This window comes from Onychomys torridus, chromosome 11, assembly GCF_903995425.1.
Source record: "Onychomys torridus chromosome 11, mOncTor1.1, whole genome shotgun sequence".
Taxonomy (NCBI): Eukaryota; Metazoa; Chordata; class Mammalia; order Rodentia; family Cricetidae; genus Onychomys; species Onychomys torridus.
The window spans coordinates 21,897,873-21,919,749 of record NC_050453.1 but is presented as its reverse complement, the minus strand read 5'-3'; the positions used below and the strand labels follow the sequence as shown (position 1 = coordinate 21,919,749).

The 21,877-nt window shown below is 38.8% G+C and overlaps 1 protein-coding gene and 1 pseudogene across 1 annotated transcript; one reads left to right on the top strand and one right to left on the bottom strand.

Annotated features, from left to right (window-relative positions):
• Window positions 1–16,925: 16,925 nt before the first annotated feature.
• LOC118593291 lies at window positions 16,926–18,916 on the bottom strand (annotated as a pseudogene).
• Window positions 18,917–19,572: 656 nt separating this feature from the next.
• Window positions 19,573–20,604, top strand: LOC118593542 (olfactory receptor 10J5). Its single transcript, XM_036203084.1, has one exon. The coding sequence runs from the start codon at window positions 19,590–19,592 to the stop codon at window positions 20,517–20,519; it is 930 nt and encodes a 309-aa protein (XP_036058977.1). The 5' UTR covers window positions 19,573–19,589; the 3' UTR covers window positions 20,520–20,604.
• Window positions 20,605–21,877: the final 1,273 nt, after the last annotated feature.

Here is a 21,877-nt window from a genome sequence, read left to right as displayed (position 1 = left end):
AGGTCCTGGCTTAGGAAATCAATGATAGTTATAGGTTAGACAGAAGTGACTGCCAGAGGTCTAACTTCTGGAATCCAGATTTTGTGGCTGGAAGAGGGGGTTGGGCAGTTGTGGGGTCATGAGGGTTTGGGCTGGCTATATCAAGAGGGCCTCATTCTACTTCCCAGAAGCTCCTCTATTTGAGGGTCCTGCCATCTGCCAGAAGCTTCATGATCAAGGTCTTCATGAATTTAGATATAAGGTCTTTTTCTTTCATATATCCCCAGCCATTTAAGGCAAATTTTGATATCTATGTTGTATGGTGATACTGTGTAGTTGAAAGTTTTCCTGTCTCCCTCCTTGCCTGCAGTCAGGACAAATCTCTCTCACCTGCCAGTCCCACAAACACTTAGACCCAAATAAACACAAACAGTCTAATATTATTTTTAAACTATGGCCACACCAGGCTTCTTGTTATCTAGTTCTTATCTCTTAAATTAACCCATTTCTATAAATCTATACTTTGCCACATGGCTCTTGGCTTACTGGCACTTTTACATCTGGCTTCTCCTGGCAGCAGCTAGCAGCATCTACTCTGCTCTGTCTTTCTTCAGCTACAATACTGCATCCACATTCATTCATGCACACATTCATCAAACATCACTTTTGAATGCCTACTATGTAACATGCAGTATTTAAGTTTTACTTTCTTACTTGGTAGGTTCCATGCATTGATTTCCACCTTTCTTATAAGTAAATGTATAGTTATAGTTAAAATAAATCACCTTTCCCCTAGAGTTCCAAAAGAAATTCCACAACTACAAATATTTAGTATTCTATTTATTACAAGTAGTTTATCTTGTTAAAATGGTCTCCATTTCTACATGATTACTCTCTCTTGACCATTTCTATTTTCTTTCCCTTTTCTGGCCACAACTTCATCCCTTGTTCTTCATTCTGCTTTCCAGCCTGCTTGAATGAATTTTCCTAACTGATGTCATTCTGCTGAAAATCTGAGGGAGGTGTATACAGAGTTGGAGGTCTGCTTAGATCATACTTTTCCCCTTAAGTCAAATATAGATTCAGTATCCTGAGATCTAGAACCATTCATTCTTTCCCACCTCTCTTGCTATTTTTCTCAATCTATTGGTCTTTCCCCTTCTTATGGACACTATTAACATACCCCAGGGCTTTCCTTTTACGTACTTTGACTCACTTTACAGCTAAAATAGTTTTTAGACATTTCTATGATTTCAAAGCTTGAGTGGTTCTTAAAAGTCAATCTCACATGCCATCTGCTTCATGGAATGTCTCCTGATCTAAGACGGAGTGTTTCCATCTTCTGAATGCCATGGTGATGAAGTGCAAATGTTTTGGAATCAGATAAATCTTTATTTTAATTATGACCCTCTCATTTTCTCAATATGTAAATATCATAACACATTCAACCTTCTGAACTTATTGTTCCTCATATGTGAAGAGGATTTTGGTGAATAGTTAAATGCATGCTAAATATTTTTAGTCCAGTCTTCTGTGAATAGCAAGTACTTAAAATCATTATTAATATTATGTTATATTTTTAGTAATTCCATTATTCAGTCTTATATGGAAAGTATTTGTAGATAGATATCCTTTTATTAATGTATATCAAATGATATCATCTAAATACCCTTCCAAGTAAAAAGAGTCTTAAATTATTTTCTCTTTTACTTTATGTCGTCTACTGCCTATTAATTTGCTTCATAAATACTAGGGGTAAGTAAATAGTTTGGAAAATTAAGGAATAGAAAGCTATATTGACATTTTTGACATTTTCTTTCAAACACACACACACACACACACACAGACAGAGAGAGAGAGAGAGAGAGAGAGAGAGAGAGAGAGAGAGAGAGAGAGAGAGAGTTGAAAAGTAAAGAGACAGGAAACTATTCACTCTTTCATTCTGACAGATTAAGGATTCTTTTTTCTTTATTGTGGTTTGTATACTTGACACTCTTTTTAGTACCCGATAGCCCGTTGTATTGTTCACTAAGGTAGAACGATGTTCACAGGTATTTAGAATATTTTCATCATGCATAATCAGAACTATGTGCTTGTGGAGGAAGCACCAGCTATTCTCCACCTCTTCCTATCTGCCCTATTGTACATACAGATGATGCTTTCTTCATTCATTCATCTTAGGAACATCTAGAATGTTTTCATATCTTGGATATTGTGAATAATGTCTCTGTGAGCATGTGGTATTACTGTATTTCCTGACTTCAGCTCTTCAGGTAGGCACAGAAGTAGAATTCCTGGATCACATGGGAAAAACATTTCTTGAAAAAAATGTAATACCCATTGGATCCAATTTGTGCTGTCCATAGACTTCTGGCTGTGGGGTATGTTTACCCCAAATACCTCCACTTAACTCCCCCCACATCTTTCCTACCTCCTTATTCCTCCAACTTATGTCCCCTTTTGTTTTTGTTTAGTATCCTATCAGCTCCAATTTGAGATGTGAATACACTTCTGGGTGTAGGGCTATCCACTAGGGTATGGTTTATCTGCCAGAAGCCACACCCTCAATGAAAACTTACTTTCCTTCCACCAGAAACTATCAACTTTCATATCTCCTCAATTGGGGGCAGGGACTTATGAACCCCTTCCAACCCATGATAAAACGTTGACTGGACTGATCTTGCACACTTCTATGCAGGCAACCATAGTGGCTGTGAGTACATGAATATGATGGTTCTGTCATGCATAAATTTACTCCAATCTTTCCTGATTCTACCATGGCTAGTGATCTTTATAAATTCTTTTGGTGAAATGTCTTACTAATTTTTAAAAATGGCTTCACTATTTTGCATTTCTATCAATAATGTACAAGGATACCAATTTCTATACATCCATTTAAAAAAATATTTTTGAAGCTAGCCACTCAAGCAGGTAATACTCCACTGTGGTTTTGATTTGTATTTCTATGGGTAATGAAGACCCATGAAAACTGAACCAAAGATTACTTAAAGGGCACCACCTGGAGCAAATCTGGAATAATTTGAATGCCAGTGTAGATATTGAAAGTAATTATAAACCATTGAATATAGTCACAAATCACAATTCTATAATAGTATGACAAATGAGTAATAAAAAGTATGATGAAGTGCAAAATGGTTATTAGCCTAAATGACAAATGAGTGACTAAAGAACATAGAGAGTCTTGGTTTATACTCTTTCAATAAACATCTTTGGAAGTAAGTTAATTCGGATGCTGGCAAGTTGTCGTGTGCATGTCATTCCAACACACAGAGGGCTGAAGCAAGAGCATGGCAAATTGGAAGCCAGACTGCCTCCTATATTAAGGTTCTGTCTCAGAAAAGCAAGGCTGATTTTTTTTAGATGCCTGTTTGTATTCTAATGAAAGAGAGAGAAAGGGTGTGGATTTGGATTGGTAGGAAGGTGGGGAAGATGTGCGATGAGTTGGAAATGGGAAACCATAATCAGAATACGTTACATTAAACAATCTATTTTCAATTAAAAAAAGAAAGAAAAAAAGCAAGACTGAGGGTATAGTTCAATGGTAGAGCACTGGCCTAACATGATCAAGGCCCTGGATTCCATTCCCAGCACTGAAAACAACAAAGAGAAAAAGAATGAAATAATGTCATTTCTGCCTTATCAACAACCCTTATCAATAACAGACAACCATGAGAAAAATCTAGAAAATCTAAAATTTGAGCTATTTCAGACAATCACTGATATAGAATCTTTGGACATTTACAGGTAATGAAAACTAAGAAACAAACAAACAAACAAAACAAAAATGGTAACTTTTAGACTGAGAGACATTAACAAGAGAAGAAACGGTGAATGCAAAGATTGATTCTGGGTAGTTCTCAATTTAACTCCTTGTGATTAAGATTCAGATGGTCACACTCTGAAAAATCTTGATTAGGAGATGATGTTTATATGATGGTAAAAAATTATAGTGTTCATTCCTTGGTTTGAGGGAGTACTTTGTGTTCACAGAGAAGAATGTCTTTGTTTGCAGGGAAAACTGAAATATTCGAGAGCAATGAGTCCTGTATTTGCAACTTACTCTTGAGTGTTTAGAAAAAGCCACTGTACTCCAGCTTGTCTGTAAGTCTGAGAAAACACAAAATGAGAAGAATAAGGTACAAATTTATCAGGGAAGATAGATGAGCTATGATCAAGGGAAAAGTAAGAGTGATTATTTGGGTCATGGAGAAAATTAGAGATGAACATTGCAGGGTTTCTAAAGGGATGGATGTTAGTATTGGGCAATCGGTCACTCCTGGAGTCCGGCTCCTTCAGAACAATGCTCTTGATCAGGTGGGAGAATGGGAGATAATGAGGAGTAAGGGAAGAGAAGGGTCTTCTGACCCTGGTGTTCTTTCTTGCCAGAATGACACAGTAACAAAGTTGCCAAGAGCAAGAGAAGAATCAACATTCTTTTCAGAGCAGTAAGGGAAGCAGTGGAGCTGTGACGTGTGTGAAAGGGCGGCCATTATTCCGAGGCCAGGAACAGAATACAAGTGTGTTACAAAAAACACCTCACCCACCCCACAAAACCCACGGTTCTATCAAGCAAAATAGCTAAACATCAGAATGGTAAGGTCAACACAGTTAGCTGCAACCTGAAGTGACAGACCCGCCCTTATTTTCATAGCAGTGATATTTCCATCCAGGAATGGGATCTACACGGAGGGAGTGATTCATCCCAATGAGTGAGGACTTTTTTAGCATGGCAATCCCTGCAGCCCAGAACTGCATGTCCCATTTGGTTCTTCTTATTGCTGTGCCTACTTCACTCCTTACAGCATACTAAATAAACTTGTTTTCCTTATGTGGAACACCAAGCACTACATCTTGTTTTTTTGACAGTGTTTAAGATGAGACAATGGCCTTAATGTTTCTAAATTTTGATTATGTTACATAAGATAATTTCCTTTCCCTTAGGAAGCAGGCACTGATATATTTAGGAATGAAGAACACTATGTCTCTTACTCTAATATAATTTATATATATTTAGGAATGAAGAACACTATGTCTCTTACTCTAATATAATTTAGATGTCATCTGATGAGGCAAATGTAACAAAATGTAAGCAACTTGTGAGTCTGGGAAAAGGTTGTGCAGGGGTCTCTTGTCTTATACCTGCAACATTTCCATATGGATGAAATTTTGTTTAAAGATACAAGCAAATATTGGATACAACCTCAAAAAATGGGGAGGAAGGAGACCCTTACACATTGTTGTTGGGAAAGAAAACTGATGTGGTTTATGACATCATATAATCACGGATCAGTGTGGAGTTTCCTCAAACAGTAAAAAAAAACAGAACCATATGACTCAGTGATATCATTCCTGGGTATAGTCTTGAAAGAACATAAGTTAACATACTACAGAAACACTTGCACATACAGCTGCAGGATTCACAATTGCCAAGATAGAGAATCAGTCTAAAAGTCCATCTACAGTTGAATGACAAAGAAAACATGATACAGGTGCCATGGAATTTTACTCAGCTATGAAAAATGAGATTATGAAATTTGTATAAAAATGGATGGAGCTGGGGATCATTCTGCTAAGAAAATAAGGCAGATCCAGAAAGATAAATAGTATGTTTCTTTTTCCATACACAAAATTAGTTTTAAAGTTTTGTGTGTGTGTGTGTGTGTGTGTGTGTGTGTGTAGAGTCCATGAAAGTAGAAATGGGACAGAGAGAGGTGAAGATATCTAATAGAAGAAGACAAAGAAGAAAGGGAAGGCAGATAGAAAGGGCTATGGAGGGAAGATCCCGAAAGACAACTAGTGGATGTTTTCTCTTATATGTGTATGTTAGCTTTTAAGCTTTTGATATGAATGATATAATCCAAACAACCATAGATCTTAGGTGGCTAGCAAGAGACAGGATTAGCAAGAGGATCTACCAAGGAAGGGAGAATAGAATATAGTGTTATGGAGAGATAAAGGGAAAACTAGAAAAGAAAGATTAAACTGCAAAGGAGATTGGAGAACAGGGTAAAGGAGGGAATATTGGGAGGGCCAACTAACATTAAAGATGTTTGGAAAATTCATATTGAAACATAACTATAGGAGTTTCTTAAAATACATACATATATGAAAGGAATTTAAATGGGGTCAGCACACAATTGGGAAAAGAATGTCCCAACTAGACATCTTATATCACTAAGTAAAGCCTCCAATGGCAGGAATAAGGCTACATCTTATTGAGTCATTGGCTGAAGGGGCACCATGGATCCTCCAAACATCACAGGCTTTTGCCAAGGCTATTGGTTGCTCTCCACAACCTGATGGCAAGGCCCTGTCGTGAAGACAATACTTACCATAGAACACAGAGAAGTCAAGCTGGTGCCCAACTAGAAGCTTCACCGCTATTGACTAGGGTTGTGGATGATACTGTGCATGTTGCCAGGGGAAACAGGTATACATCAATATCATTCAGCTACAAAACCTACAATAGCACATGCCTGCAAGATATACTGTCATAATGTGTCACAGTTGTTATGGGAATGACCAAGCATGTTTTAAATTGAATTTAAGGTCTACTCCATGAAATGGAACCCATACCTGAAACTGCTAGAGTGGCTAAACTACAAAAGAACCTGAAGCTAGACAGGTCATGGGTCCTGTATCCTAGGTAAACACCTTCTACTATCACTCTGCTGATGTAACATGACAATAGAATGACTCCTAATGACATACTGGTGTCTTGCTCAACCCTCATCAAAGAAGCTTCTTTTTACAGTTTATGGCATTATCACAGAAGCCTATAACTGGACAATATGCAGAATGAGACATTTTGAAGCACTCTGCTAGAAGTTTCATTCACCTCCACTGAATAAGATTGTGGAGGGTACTGTGCATGTTGTCAGGGGAGACAAGTAATCATCAACACAACACAGCTACAAACCCTGCAACCTACAACAGCACATACCTGCCAGACTTACCGGTGCAATGTAGCAGAGATGGGATGTCCTAAATGGGATGTCTTATCAAACCCCTTCCCTCAAAGCTCAGGGATCTATGCTTAAGAGGAGGTGGCAAGATTGTAAGAGCTAGAGGTGGTGGCTGACTCCAAGGAAACAGTGTCTTCCTGTGTCATCAGACACAACAGGCCTGATGAACATATGATATCACAAATAACTGTGGTATCAGGCATAAGACATGCATAGGTTCAAGGAAATAGGGTCCCAGCATAGAGATGGGGAAGTGGACACTGGCTCCTACCACTAACCAAGAAATTATCTGCAATTAATATTGACTGGCAAAAGGAAAATCAGTTTTCTCCAACGGAATGTCACTTGTCCAACAACACTTTAAGGTAGGGCCCATGCCCAGATGTAGTTGACCAACATAAAACAAACTCCATGTTTTTTTTTTTTTTGTGAGTTTTTGTTTCTTTTGATTTTTTTTTTTTTTGTTATCTCGTGTAGGATTTTTTTTTTAGCAAGGTAGAGATAGATAGACAGACAGATAGACAGATGACAGACAGAGAAAGAATATGAAGTTGTATGAGTAGGGAGATGGGAGGAACTGGTAAGTGAGAAATGTGGTCAAAATATAATGTATGAGAAAATTTCATTTGAAAAAGAACAATGTTAATGCTATATGTATAAAAATGTCACAATAAACTTTTTTTCTGTTTTTATTATTAAGAAATGCCTCGAAAGACCAAAAACAACAACAACAAAAAAGAAATTTTCTTTCATTTTACATAGCAACCACTCCTCTCTCCTCTTCCTGCCCACTAGCCTTCTCCCTCAACACACCTCCCATTCCCATCTCCTCCAAGGAAAAGACCTCCTATTGGCAGTCAGCAGAGCCTGGTGCATTCAGTTGAGGCAGGTCCCAACTCCTCCCCACACCAAGGCTGTGCAAGGAGTCCCACCATAGGCATTGGGCTCCAAAAAGTCCACTCATGCACCAGGGATGGATCCTGATCCCACTGCCAGGGGACCCCCAAGCAGGTCAAGCTACATAGTCTTGTCTATGCAGAGGGCCTAGTCTAGTCCCAAGGAGGCTCTACAGCTATTGGTCCACAGTTCATGAGTTCCCACTAGTTTGGTTTGGTTGTTTCTGTACATTTCCCCATCATAATCTTGATGCCCCTTGCTCATAGAATCTTTCTTTCTCTTTGACTAGACTCCTGGAGCTTAGCCTGGTGCTTGGCTGTGGATCTCTGCACCTGCTTCCATCAGTTACTGGATGAAGGCTCATGTTTGTCCTTCTGAGTCTGGATGATATTTTCTAGTTCCATCCATTTGCCTGCAAATTTCATGATTGTGGTGATAATTTATTTGTACTTTAATAAATAAAGCTTGTCTGGAGATCAGAGGAAATACCAAGCCATTATAAGTAAACAAAGAAGTCAGGCAGTGGTAGCACATGCCCTTAATCCTATCAATTAGCAGGCAGGATCTCTGTATGTTCAAGGCCACACTGGAAACAGAGCCAGGTGTGGTGGCACATGCCTTAATTCCAACACTGGTTAACCATGGAGGTCTGGAGGTCTGTACCGACAGACAGGAAGTGACAGAGCTGTGTAGGAAGAAGAAGTGATGTAGCTTGACAGAGAGCAAATCAGATAGCAGAACAGCAAGGCATATAGACATAGGTAGACAGGAAGTAACTCACATTTGGAAGCTACAGAGTTGGTGAGGTAAGGTTGGCTGGTGGCTTTCCCTAGTTCCCTGATCTCTCCCAGGCTTTCACACACACACACACACACACACACACATCTGTGTTTTTTATTTAATAAGACCATTTAGAAATTCATCTACACATGTCACCCAATAAACTCTGTATGCTGCCAAAGAATTAATTAAAAAAGAAAAATACGTTGAAAGAGTTAGACCTAATGCTGACATTGCCTCTGTCACATGCAAGAGCTGATAGAAACTTGAAGTAGGAGAAAGGTATAGATCTTGGGGATAAATGGTGATGAACTTAAGAATTTATGTATTTGCTTCATATAACTTTGAAAGTATTAAGGGCTATGCAAAGTGTCGAGGTCACTATGAACTGAAGATAAGACTGAATTAAGGGGTTATTGGATTAAAAACACAAGGTAAGACAGGATTTACATACAACTCAGAAATTCTTTATTTTGACTTCCATTGGCATAGTGTAGAGATTTAAGAACATTTAAGTGTACTGGATAGAAACAGATGCCATAATTGATGTGACTATTTGATTATGATCAGTGTGTGTGTGTGTGTGTGTGTGTGTGTGTGTGTGCGCTAAATATGAGCCATTCTAGCATTATGAAAGTTATAAAGAATTAAAATTATATCAAGAGGGCTCTGAGACACCTTAATGATTAAGAGCATGTACTGAAGATGCAGAGGACCTGAGTTTAGTTCCAAGCACCCACAGTGGGCAGCACACAACCATCTGTAAATCCAGTTCCAGAGGATACTGTGCCTTTGACCTCTGTAGATACCTGCACTCATGTTCACACACCCCACAAGACATATATGTGATTAAAGATAATAAAAACATTTCTTTTAGATTTTCCAGTTTTGTGGAGTAGAGGTTTTTGAAGTATGACCTGATGATTCTCTGGATTTCCTCATTGTCTGTTGTTATGTCCCCCTTTTCATTTCTGATTTTGTTAATTTGGATGCTCTCTCTCTGTCTTTTGGTTAGTTTGGATAAGGGCTTGTCTATCTTGTTGATCTTCTCAAAGAACCAACTCTTTGTTTCATTAATCCTTTGTATTGTTCTCTTTATTTCTATTTTATTGATTTCAGCTCTCAATTTGATAATTTCCTGGTGTCTGTTCTTCCTGGGAGACTTTGCTTTTTCCAGTTCAAGGGCTTTCAGGTGTGCTGTCAAGTCACTAGCGTGAGATTTCACCAGCTTCTTTATATGGGCTATAGAACTAAACAGAGAATTCTCCACAGAGGAAGTTCAAATGGCTGAAAGACATTTAAGGAATTGCTCAACATTCCTAATTATCTGGGAAATGCAAATCAAAATGACTCTGAGATACCACCTTACACCTGTCAGAGTAGCTAAGATCAAAACCACAGAAGACAGATTATGCTGGAGAGGATGTGGGGCAAGGGGAACTCTCCTCCACTGCTGGTGGGAATGCAAGCTTGTATAGCCACTTTGGAAATCAATATGGCACTTCCTTAGAAAATTGGGAATCCATCTCCCCCAAGACCCAGGTATAGTACTCTTGTGCATATCCCCAAGGAATGCTCAATCATACCACAAGGGTATTTGCTCAGCTATGTTTGTATCAGCTTTGTTTGTAATAGCCAGAACCTGGAAACAACCTAGATGCCCTTCAACTGAAGAATGGATAAAGAAAATGTGGTATATATACACAATGGAGTACTACTCAGCAGAGAAAAACAATGACATCATGAGGTTTGCAGGCAAATGGATGGATCTAGAAAAAAATCATCCTGAGTGAGGTAACCCAGACTCAGAAGGACAAACATGGTATGTACTCACTCATAGGAGGATATTAGACGTAAAACAAAGATGACTAGACTGCTACACAACTCCAGGGAGGCTACCTAGTAAATGGGACCCTAGGAAAGACCCAGGGATCACCCAATGACAGAGAAATGGATGAGATCTACATGAGCAACCTGGACCACAGTGGGAGTAATGAAGGGCAAGATTTGAGGGAAAGAAAGCTTAGGGGAGCAGGAGATCCCAGCTGGATCAAGAACAGAAAGGGAGAACTAGGAATAACAGACTATAATAAATGAAGACCACATGAGAACAGGAATAGGCAGAGTGCTCAAGAGATCCCCAGAAATCCACAATGATATATCCTCTGTAGACTGCTGGCAATGGTTGAGAGAGAGCCTGATCTGACCTAGTCTGGTGATCAGATGACTAAACACTCTAGCAGTCATCTTGGAACTCTCATTCAATAACTGATGGAAGTGGATGCAGAGATCCTCAGCCAGGCTCCAGGTGGAGCTCCAGGTGTCCAACTGTTGAGAAGGAGGAGGGACTGCAAGAACATGAATTGTTGAATCCAATATTGCAAAAAGCACAGGGACAAATAGCCAATCGAATGGAAGCACATGAATTATGAACCAAAGGCTGTGGAGTCCCCAACGGGATAAGGCCCTCTGGATAAGTGAGACAATTGAATAGCTTGAACTGTTTGGGAGACACCCAGGCTGTGGGACCTGGACCTGTCCTTGGTGCATGAGCTGGCTGTTTGGAACCTTGGGCTTATACAGGGACACTTTGCTCAGTCTGGAAGGAGGGGACAGGACCTGCCTGTACTGAATCCACCAGGTTTAAATGAATTCCCAGGGGTGCCTTGATCCTGGAGGACATGGGAATGGAGGAGAGGGTCTAGGGGAAAGGTGGGTGTGAGGGCGGGAGGGGGGAGTACAGGGGAACCCATGGCTGATGTATAAAATTAAAACACATAATAATAATAATATAATAAAAACATATCTTTAAAAGTAATAGTAAAACTATATCAAATCTTTCTACTAGTCTATTACTTCTGGTATGAAAGAAAACAATGAGCATGGGTTTAAGGGAAAAATTGAAATATCACTCTTACAGTCTTGGAAGGAAATCATGGGATATATTGTTGTACTAACCAGGTCTCTCTCTCTCTCTGTCTCTGTCTCTGTCATATACTCACAGAAGAAGTATGCTCTAATGCCAATGAAGGAATGGGTTTTCTATTAAGGTGAGGGCAAGCAGGCAAAGAGGCAAAACTTCCTTCTTCCATGTTCTTATATAGGCTTCCAGCAGAAAATGTGGCTCAAGTTAAAGGCATATATCTTCCCACCTCAAGATCTAGATGAAAGGCCGGTGTCTTCCCAGCTCAAAAGATCTGGATTAAAAGTGTGTCTTCCTACCTCAAATATATGGGTTAGAACTGGATCTTCCTACTTCAAATTAAGTAAACACCACTCGTATATGTGCCCTCCATTTTAAGATTTTAGTTAATTCCAGATGTAGTCAAGTTGATAACCAAGAACAGCCATCACAATTGTGGAAAGGCACTTGCATCATCTGAGGAGAGTTGGCATTGTGCAAGCATAGGAAACTTTAGGTGCCAGGAATTTGATATACATGTTGACAGTCTGTTGGGAGCCTAACAATTAGTGCTTGGAATATGGTTTTCTTTTTTGGGGGAGGGGGAAATATGGTTTTCTAAGAAAAATCTATCCAGCTGAGATCGAACTAATTCCATAAATGTCTTCTTCCTTGGAAACATCACATCAATGGATGCACTGTCTTCTGAAGAGAACATCCATGAACCATGTTCATGACATCTTTAGAGTAGTTCTGAATGAAGGAAAGAGTGAGCACCTGGGAGGGAAACTCTAGAGATCCCAAAGCATCAATATCCAAGACAAATAAAACCTCCTATTTTTAATAAAATCCCCTGGTATCTATTTGGAACCTGATTCTTCTGGTTCCCTTGAGATACTCAGGGAAATGTGAAGAAAGGAGACCCCAGAGGGTAGGGTAGACACCATGACTTCTTTCTGAGATTCCCTCCTGATCTCTGAATTCACAGAAGCTTCCTCTTCTATTAGCATCACTTTCAGAGCCTGGGGAACAACTGAGTATGTTGTGTCACACACTGCTGTTTCTGCAAGCTGCTCCGATAGCTGGATCTGGAGGGAGGTGAGCAATTGTGAGGTATTTCCTTAAGGAGGCATGAGGTCTGTTTCATTTTCACTGGTTTTGTTGTTGTTTGTATAGATGTAATCAGAACAGAGCTGAGATGTGTTGGCAATGCCATGTATTCTTCTTAGTACATTTTAGCTCCAAGTGGTCCTGTGCTCATTCATGGTCAAGACCTGAAATTAGACATCACAGAAATGCTTGCTGAGCTCAAGCCCCAGCAACACAGCTTCACAGATTTTTCCCTACATCCATCTCCTATCAAGCATTCTCCATCCTTGATTACTCACATAGATATAATAATCACAGATTTTTAAAGAAGTTGCTTTATGCCTCCCTGGTATCTTAGAATTGTGTTTCCAGTTCTCAGGAGGAGTGGTTCCAGAGGGGTTTTTTTCCCCTTTGTCCTCTGCAGTAGTCATTTACATATCATGTTAATTTTCAAGGAACCGATCCAACTTGTGGATTTTTAAAAATTCCTATTGAGTCACAGGTTTACTAGGATTTATAAAATAGGTATGAGTTCTTATACATATCAATATATTTTATAATAAGTTCTTTGCATCCTGTTTTATTTGACATGAAGTCTTCATAACCAAAATATTGGCTGCACCAACTTTTTCATTTCATTAGTCTCTTTCAGTGTTGTTTCCTTGGTAGGTTAATCCATTCAACCCCTCTCCCTTTTCCCCTCTCTACTTCCATCATTTCATACTTTTGTTTTTTTCATTGATCTTTCAGAAATTCCTGAATGTCTTCTCTTTGCTATAAATCCACACCAAAGATAATTTTAAGACACCAGTTATTGAACATGTACTGTGTCCTAAGTGCTTAAGTGGATTAGCTCATTTAATCCTCACAATATTTCTTTGACACCAGTCCTGCTGTTACATAACTGACATATGTGACTGCAAGTTGGGAAGTGTAGACGTATTTCTCAGAGTTGCACAGTTACTTGGGTGTTACATTTGGGGATTGACGTAAGCAACTGATTGAAGAACCAGTGAGTTTGGAAGCTATGCAATAACACAAAGGAGAGGTCTCAGGAGTGATAGCGATGCTGATACAGATGACTTGCTATCACTTCACCTAACTCTAAGCTCTTAATTTGGACAGTAGGTGCATTGAACACAAAGCAGAAAATCCTGCTAATGAAAACCTGACCGCCTCTGATCACCCCTGACATCCATGTCACTGTCATTTGCATAATCACTGTTTACTAAGTGAAATCTCTCTGAATTGGGTATCCTCTCTTTCTTGAACCACTTTCCTCCCTTCCCAAAGTTGTTCTAGATCTGCAGTGTCATTGGAGTCCCTGCAGGGAGATGTGAAGAAGGATGGAGAAAGAAATTGCTTTTCACTCCAGGATGCTGCATAGAGGCATCCCTGTGTTAAGTCCCACTATTTTTATGGGTAACACCTCTGTCCCTCTGTCAAACAGCCCAATTACGTTGCACTGAGAATTCTAGATTACTCAGCCAGAGAGTGCTTCTTGAGTGCTTCCTTGCGTTTGATGTAGAAATCTTCACACATATTTAGAGAGTTTACACTCTGATTGAAGTGGGACTAGCACAACAGAGACAACAGACAACATTGCACAAAGCGGCGGGAATTAAACTACCAAGAGTGGGGTACGGTAAATCTTAATAACCAACTCTCAGGATATTAACAAGTCTTGATTTTAATACTTGTTAGTTACTGAGATGAAAATATTTCTCCATAGATTTAAATCTAGTGAACATAAAGTTTTTGAATATGGAGCTGGGAAATGATGTGTGCAGCCTGCTGTGGTGAGGGGATGCAAGCAGGCTCCAGCACTCCAGAGCGTGCAATCTTTATGAAAGAGATGGGGATGAGGAATTCGGTTGTTATGGCAGGACCTCATGGGTGTGGTATACAATGAGCCAAGTCCTAAAATGCTTACATGAAACAGTTTTAGAAATTAAAAGGAGATGTATTCTAGTTTGATAGGTTTGGAATTCTACAGTTTTAAATCCGAGAATAAGAATGTAATGTCACTTGTGATCTAGATGTGTACTGAGATGGGTAGAGGTATCTGAACGGGTGGCAAGAAATAAAGGACAGACCAGGTAAGATTTAAAAATATGGATATAGGCACAGATTTGATAATGGATATTGGAATGTTCTTATGAACTGGAGAGATTATCCTCTTATGGCAGAGGAGATGGTATATTGAGAACAGTGTGGAAATCCTTATCAGACCAGCAGAAATGTCTTCCTTGGATCACAAAAGCAGTGTATAATTGTATATTAGAACTCAGACATTTTGTTTAAGTCCCCAACTCCAACTCTTTGTCTGAAGTCACTGTATACACAAAAATAAGACCTGCCCCAGACCTCATGTTTGACATCCACAAGTCTCAAAATCCAGATCCAGGTTTTCTAAGTGCTATCTAATTCCAATATTTCTTATGCTACAAGTATTCCTCTCTAGTCCTACCCTCTGAGAACTAATCTTGATAAATCAAATAAGAATATTTTTAAAATATCAGCTCTGGTGAAGTATACTGTAAAATGTTACACTGTGATATGATGCAAGGAGTGTACTTCAGTGGTAGAATATTTGATTAGCATGCATAGGACCCTAACACCATTCATTATACAGCATTGTATGACACAATATGATGTCATTTTGTGAGTTTTAATAAGTTTTCAGATTTATACAGGTCCTGGGAATTGAACCCAGGTCCTCTGCACAAGAAACAAGTGCTTTTCACTGCCAAGCCAATTCTCCAGACCCTGTTTTCACTTTTAATTATATTGCTGAGAATATTTTTTTATATAGTTGTATCATAATTTAGACATTTGTATTGTTTGCAGCTTTGGACTTTTAGGAAAACGACTCCTATAACATCTAAATATAAATACCTCTTTGTGGATGCACTTTTTGTTTCTCTTGTGTAAGTGCTCAGGAAAAAACACTGAGTCATGAATGTTGTATAGGTTTAATTTAAGAAAAAATTGCCACATTGTTCTCCAGATAGGCTACAACACTTCACATTCCAACCATCAATATTTAAGACTTCCAGTTCTTTTACTTGGTGACCACATTGGGTATTGTTAGGCTTTTGAATTTGAGCCACTTGAGTAGGTGTGTAGCTCACTGTGGTTTTATTTTTCATTGCTCCAGTGGCTAATGTTGCTTATAATCCTTTCATATGATTATTAGGAATCTTATGTAATCTTTTGTAAGTGGTTAAATATTTTGCCTGTTTAAAATGTGTCTTATTATTGACTTGCAAAGTTCTTTATATATTCTGGAAATAATTTTAGAGTTTTATATTGTGAATTCTTTCTACTAGGGTATTGTTTAACTTTTTGTTTTTCTAACAATGATGAAGCTTAAGCTAAAATTTGTTCTGTTTTAATTTAAAACCTTTGTTACTTCACTAAGAACCTTTTCCTTATTTGAGGCTCACAAATTTTCATCTCTTATTTTGTCTGTAACTTCTTACAACTTTGTCTTTTGTACATGCCTGTGATTCATTTAGAATAACTTCTACATATGTCATGAGGTAAAATTTGAGGTTGTTTTCCCTGTCACGAGTATTTGTTTGTTCCAGGAGCAATTGTTGAAAAGGAGTCACTGAGACACCTTAGCCCTTTAAAAAAAATAGTTGACCATATAAATGGTCTGTTTTTGAATTCTGTATTACATTGTTCTATGTTTTCATGTGGCGGTAAGTAGACATGTTAAATGAAGCAAAAAAAAAAAATGAGAATAAGAGGGGAAAAAGTAAAGGCCAACAGCATTAGTGATGGAAATGTCTCCACAGGCATTTGAATGAACAGATTTATGAGGATAAACTTGCTAGGAATTACAGAGTGTGATAGAAGTCTGTCTTACTGATTCTGAGAATGAGTAGGGAGCAATGAAACAATAGCCACAGAGAACCACTGCACTGGTGATTTGTAGAGTCCTACTTGTCTGTATTTGTGTCCATCTCATACCATGTTGATCAGTTTAGAAGTATGATGGGACCCAAAGTTTATAGCTCTTTTTCCAAAAGTATTTGTCATTCCATCGACCTATGATTTCTAGACTGAGAATATGTACATATATATATATATATATATATACGTACACATACTAGCTAGAGAATTAGATACCTTAAAATCTTAAAATCTGTGTGTGTGTGTGTGTGTGTGTGTGTGTGTGTGTGTGTGTTTAAAGAGGGCAACAGACAAAGGCTTGTTTTATTTTAATGACTGATCCACCTGAGGCCACAGGCAGCCCACTATGTACAGACATGAGGGAAGCTTTATTTCTTGGTCTCTTCCTCCTTGGACAAAGTCTTGATGATCTCCTCCTTCTTGGCCTGGAGACGCTCCTCCCGGCGCTTTCGGGCTTCCTTGGTCTTAGACCTGCGAGCCTCAGCCTGGTCAGCCAGGAGCTTCTTGCGGGCCTTGTCTGCCTTCAACTTGTGGATGTGTTCTATGAGAATCCGCTTGTTTTTGAAGATATTCCCCTTGACCTTCAGATGCAGGCTGTGATACATATGGCGGTCAATCTTCTTGGATTCACGGTAACTCCTGAGAAGACGGCGCAGGATCCGCATCCTCCTCATTCAGGTCACCTTCTCAGGCATTCGAGCGTTTGCAGTACCCTTCTGCTTCCCTATGCCCATATGCCTGACTTTCCGTCGAGCCAAAGTGTTTTTCCGGCATCGAGCCGGGAATGGACAGTCACAGGCTTCCTGATGATCAGCCCATCCTTGATCAGCTTCCGGATCTGTTGACGGGAGTTGGCATTGGCGAGAGTTGGCATTGGCGATTTCATTGGTCTCATTGGGGTCCAACCAAACCTTCTTCTTACCACAGCGGAGGACACTAGAGGCAAGCCTCTTTTGTAGCCTGAGTAGTATGAGTATGGCTGCCGAAGCAGCAGCGGTTTTTTGTTGTTGTTGTTTTGAGACAGGATCTTTCAGAGTAGCTGAGGTTGGTTTTGAACTTGTAATCGTTCAATCTCTGCTATGAAGAGCTGAGATTATAGATCCGAGTCATGACAGGTAGTTGAATACCTTAACATTAGACAGGTCACTATGGATCTAGAAACTTGGACACAATGAGGTATACTTTAAGGAAAGTCTACTGAATTTTACATATAGTAGGTGAAGCTTCAGGATGCCAGCTTTTGTTGACTAGAATGATGTCATGAGGTTACTGAAGACAATACAAAAGTGGAGAATGGAAGATATATGTAATTTGTTTTAAAAATATAAAGTTTGTTATGATTTCATGATGTACAAAAGTCAAGGGAGAAGTAAGTTGGATATTTGGATAAATATTGTTGCTAGAAATAGATAATTGAAAGCAAAGCAATCAACAGAGAAACAGCAGAGAAATTTGAAATTGAAAGAATGGTAGAAAAAGCAAGGGCAAAGGATGGGCCAGAGAGCAGGAATGTAGTCATGGCACATGTAGAATGAAGAGATTCATAAATAAGCCCTGGGATAACAGAAATGTAGTATGGTGTCATGGAAACCAAGGCTGGAGAGTGTTTCCATGAGGCAGGGTCAGATGTGTCAAGCCAAGGGACAAGAAAAGGAAGAAAAACAAAGTCTGACATCTTTAGCAATGGAGCCTTCTCCAATGACATCTGAGTGAATGGTTTCATAAGCATTGAACATGTGACACCAACAAGCAAAGAATTACAAAGTGTGAGAAAGCAAGTCTATTCAGCAACTCTGGAAATGGAAACAATGAAATAGTCAGGAACTGTTGAAATAGTCACTGTGTATTCTCTCCTTATAGGTTTTATCTCCTCTCTCTCCCCTCTGTCTGTCTGTCTGTCTGTCTGTCTGCCTATCTCTGTCTATCTGTTTCTACCTCTCTGTCTCTGCCCCTCTCATTCTAGGCTATTGGCCTTGAGCTCACAATATATCTGAGAATGACCTTAAACTTCCCATCTTTCTACCTCTCCCTCCATGTGTACCATCATGCCTGCTCTACACAGTTTTAGAGATTGAACCCAAGTCATGCATGACGGGTCACCAAATCCCCCTCCAGCCCCTATGTTCTCTCTCTTTAAGAAGAGACTAGTATTCTCTGAATATCATTTTTATATCAAATTGTCTGTTCAGTGATTTTCAAAATAGGCATCAGCTGGGTTCCAGATACCTAGCCCATTCTCTTCCTCTCAACTATGGAGTTTATATTCTTTTCTCTATCCCTCACATTGTGTTAAATATTCTTTTTGATTACAGTGGAGACTAATGGTTTTCTTGGTCATAGGTCTCTTCTTGACTTTCATTCCAAAGACTACTGCAATCAGCAAATAAATAGTTCTTTGGCTGAGCTTTGGGAGATCATTTTTAGTGCAGTGAATGTGGTAGAACCCACTTTGTAGTTATTCTTCTCTGAGAGTATGAGATATATGGCATGTATTTTCATGGTGAAATCAAGTCTTCACATTCAGAATTCAACTGTAACAATGTGTAAAAAGGTTCTTGGTGGTTTTGTCACTAAACCTAGCAACCATGTTCTCAAATTCTGTCTTCCTCAATCACCCCATACTACTGATTCATTTTGTCTATAAGCATCCATCTTTATCATTTTCTTGGCATGTACTTTATTGGTGTTATTTCTTGTTAAGAATGTTTAAGTGTGGAACAGAGCATGGCAGTCTCTATCCTGTCCCCTTTCACTTCCTAACATCACTATATTGTGCAAGGTGAGCATGTCCTCAGAAGTCTTCTTCCACAGAAGAGTTTGCTATTGTTTATACACATAACTTCCAAAGAGGTGCATAAATGATTCTTACTTCATGGACAAATACTCTAGATGTGAACTTGATGGCCACAAAAGAGGAAAGGAGGTTCACTCTTTCATTTCAGCTATCATTATTCCTTACTTTAAAGTTAATTGCTGATGAAAGTTTCCCCTTGATGACCCTTCTTATTGCTTTTAGACACTGATAGATCAGAATGCAGAGGAAGAACTTCACTGAAGTGACAGAATTCATCTTCTTGGGATTCTCTAGCTTTGGAAAACATCAAATAACTCTCTTTGTGGTTTTCTTAACAATCTACATTTTAACTTTGGCTGGCAACATCGTCATCGTGATGATCACATACATGGACCATCACCTCCACACTCCCATGTACTTCTTCCTGAGCATGTTGGCAAGTTCAGAGACTGTATACACACTGGTTATTGTCCCAAGAATGCTTTCTAGCCTGATTTTTCACAATCTTCCCATATCTTTGGCAGGTTGTGCAACCCAAATGTTCTTTTTTGTCACCTTGGCTAACAACAACTGTTTTCTGCTCACAGCAATGGGTTATGACCGTTATGTGGCCATTTGTGATCCCCTGAGATATATGGTCATCATGAGCAAAGGAATGTGTGCCTGGTTGGTTTGTGGATCTTTGGGAACTGGTCTGGTTATGGCAGTTCTTCATGTGCCAGCCATGTTCAATTTGCCCTTCTGTGGCACAGTGGTGGAACACTTTTTCTGTGACATATACCCAGTAATGAAACTTTCTTGTGTTGATACCACTCTCAATGAGATAATAAACTATGGTGTAAGTTCATTTGTGATTCTTGTGCCCATAGGGCTGATATTCATCTCCTATGTCCTCATCATCTCTTCTATCCTTAAGATCGCCTCAGCTGAAGGCCGGAAGAAAACCTTCGCCACCTGTGCCTCTCATCTCACTGTGGTCATTGTCCATTATGGCTGTGCCTCTATTGCCTATCTCAAACCCAAGTCAGAAAGTTCAGTAGAAAAAGATCTTCTTCTCTCTGTGACATACATCACCATTACTCCCCTGCTGAACCCTGTTGTCTACAGTCTCAGAAACAAAGAGGTCAAGGATGCTCTATGCAGAGCTGTGGGGCGAAACACTTCTTAACAGATTTGAACTTTTTTTGTCAGGAAATCTTCAGCCCAGTATGTCTACTCTCCAATAAGCCATGACCCACATGCTCATCAAATACAATGTCTACAGATAATAATGTCAGAGAATAGAAATGCCTTTTTTTTAAAAATGTCTTAGTAATGGCAGAAAACAAAATTTTGGCTTTCAGGTCCAAGAATAATTTTCTATTGGATTAAGTTTACTTCTTTAAGTTTTGGATGGTTTTGGTTTGGAAACCTCTTTTGGTTTCTACTTTACACAGACCTTCAGATAGTCAAGTTCTCTATCTAGTCTGGATATAGTGAAGAGACAAATATAACATAGTAGAAAGGGGTCTATGGATCATAAGTTGCAGGGACAAACTTTCATTTCCTTCTTCATGCTCAAGAGAGAAGGCCTTCATTCTGATGAGTTAAAATGTCATTTGAGAAAAGATTTGCTCAATTCTTATTGACTGAAAGATAAAAACCTTGCAGAAAAGGCCCCATATTTCATTATTTAGCTATATTAACTCCTTAAGTATTATCAATTTCTATATCTATTTCTTTTTTCCTGTACAATCAAGGCAAAAATGTCTTGTTTTCACAGGCTAAACAGTAAAGAAAGCACACTGAGGAAGCTTCTCTGTACCTATGTTTTTATTCTTATACTTTTTACAATGACTGCTTTCAACCTATAGAAATATTTGTTTTTAGTTTTTACATAGCAGCTGAAATGAAATTGAAATTACTTTCTTATATATTGGTTGTGCTGATTCCAGAGTTCAAGTTAAATGTTATTAAGTTTCATTCTTGAAGCACACTGTGTAAACTTCATAGTTCTCCAGGTATTTATATTAAAATCACCAGGATCATAGTATATTATATTTAATTTTCAATAGGGAGCAATTGGGTGATATTTCGTGTTGTAGATATTCTCACTTGAATTTGTTTGTCTCTACTTAGAAAAGAGCTGGAAAATTTTCCAAAACACAAAGATGAGAAAACAACTATAAAAAAACACTCAGAGTTACTACATATATATCCAAATCAATATCTATTCCTTATTTTCCATTCTGACTCACAGAAATTGTGCTGAGCATCTTCTAGATAGCCTGTGGCTTTCTCTGTTCTATAGATACCTACATAAGGAGGTCCAAGACTAGATGCTGAGTATACTCTCTCTATATTATCTATGTTAAATCATGCCAGTTCAATAGCTTAATAACTAATGTCAGAATTATTGATTAAAACCTCCTGATAACCTCTTAGAAGAGGAATCTCAACCGGAGTTTTATAATTGCTTTGGGATGCTTGGGGTGTCAGAATGTTTTTGAACTCTTTTAAACAATTCACTAAGTTTTCTGTATAAAA

Coding starts and splice junctions, on each gene's coding strand:
- LOC118593542 (XM_036203084.1), top strand. CDS start 19,590: ATGCAGAGGAAGAACTTCACTGAAGTGACAGAATTCATCTTCTTGGGA.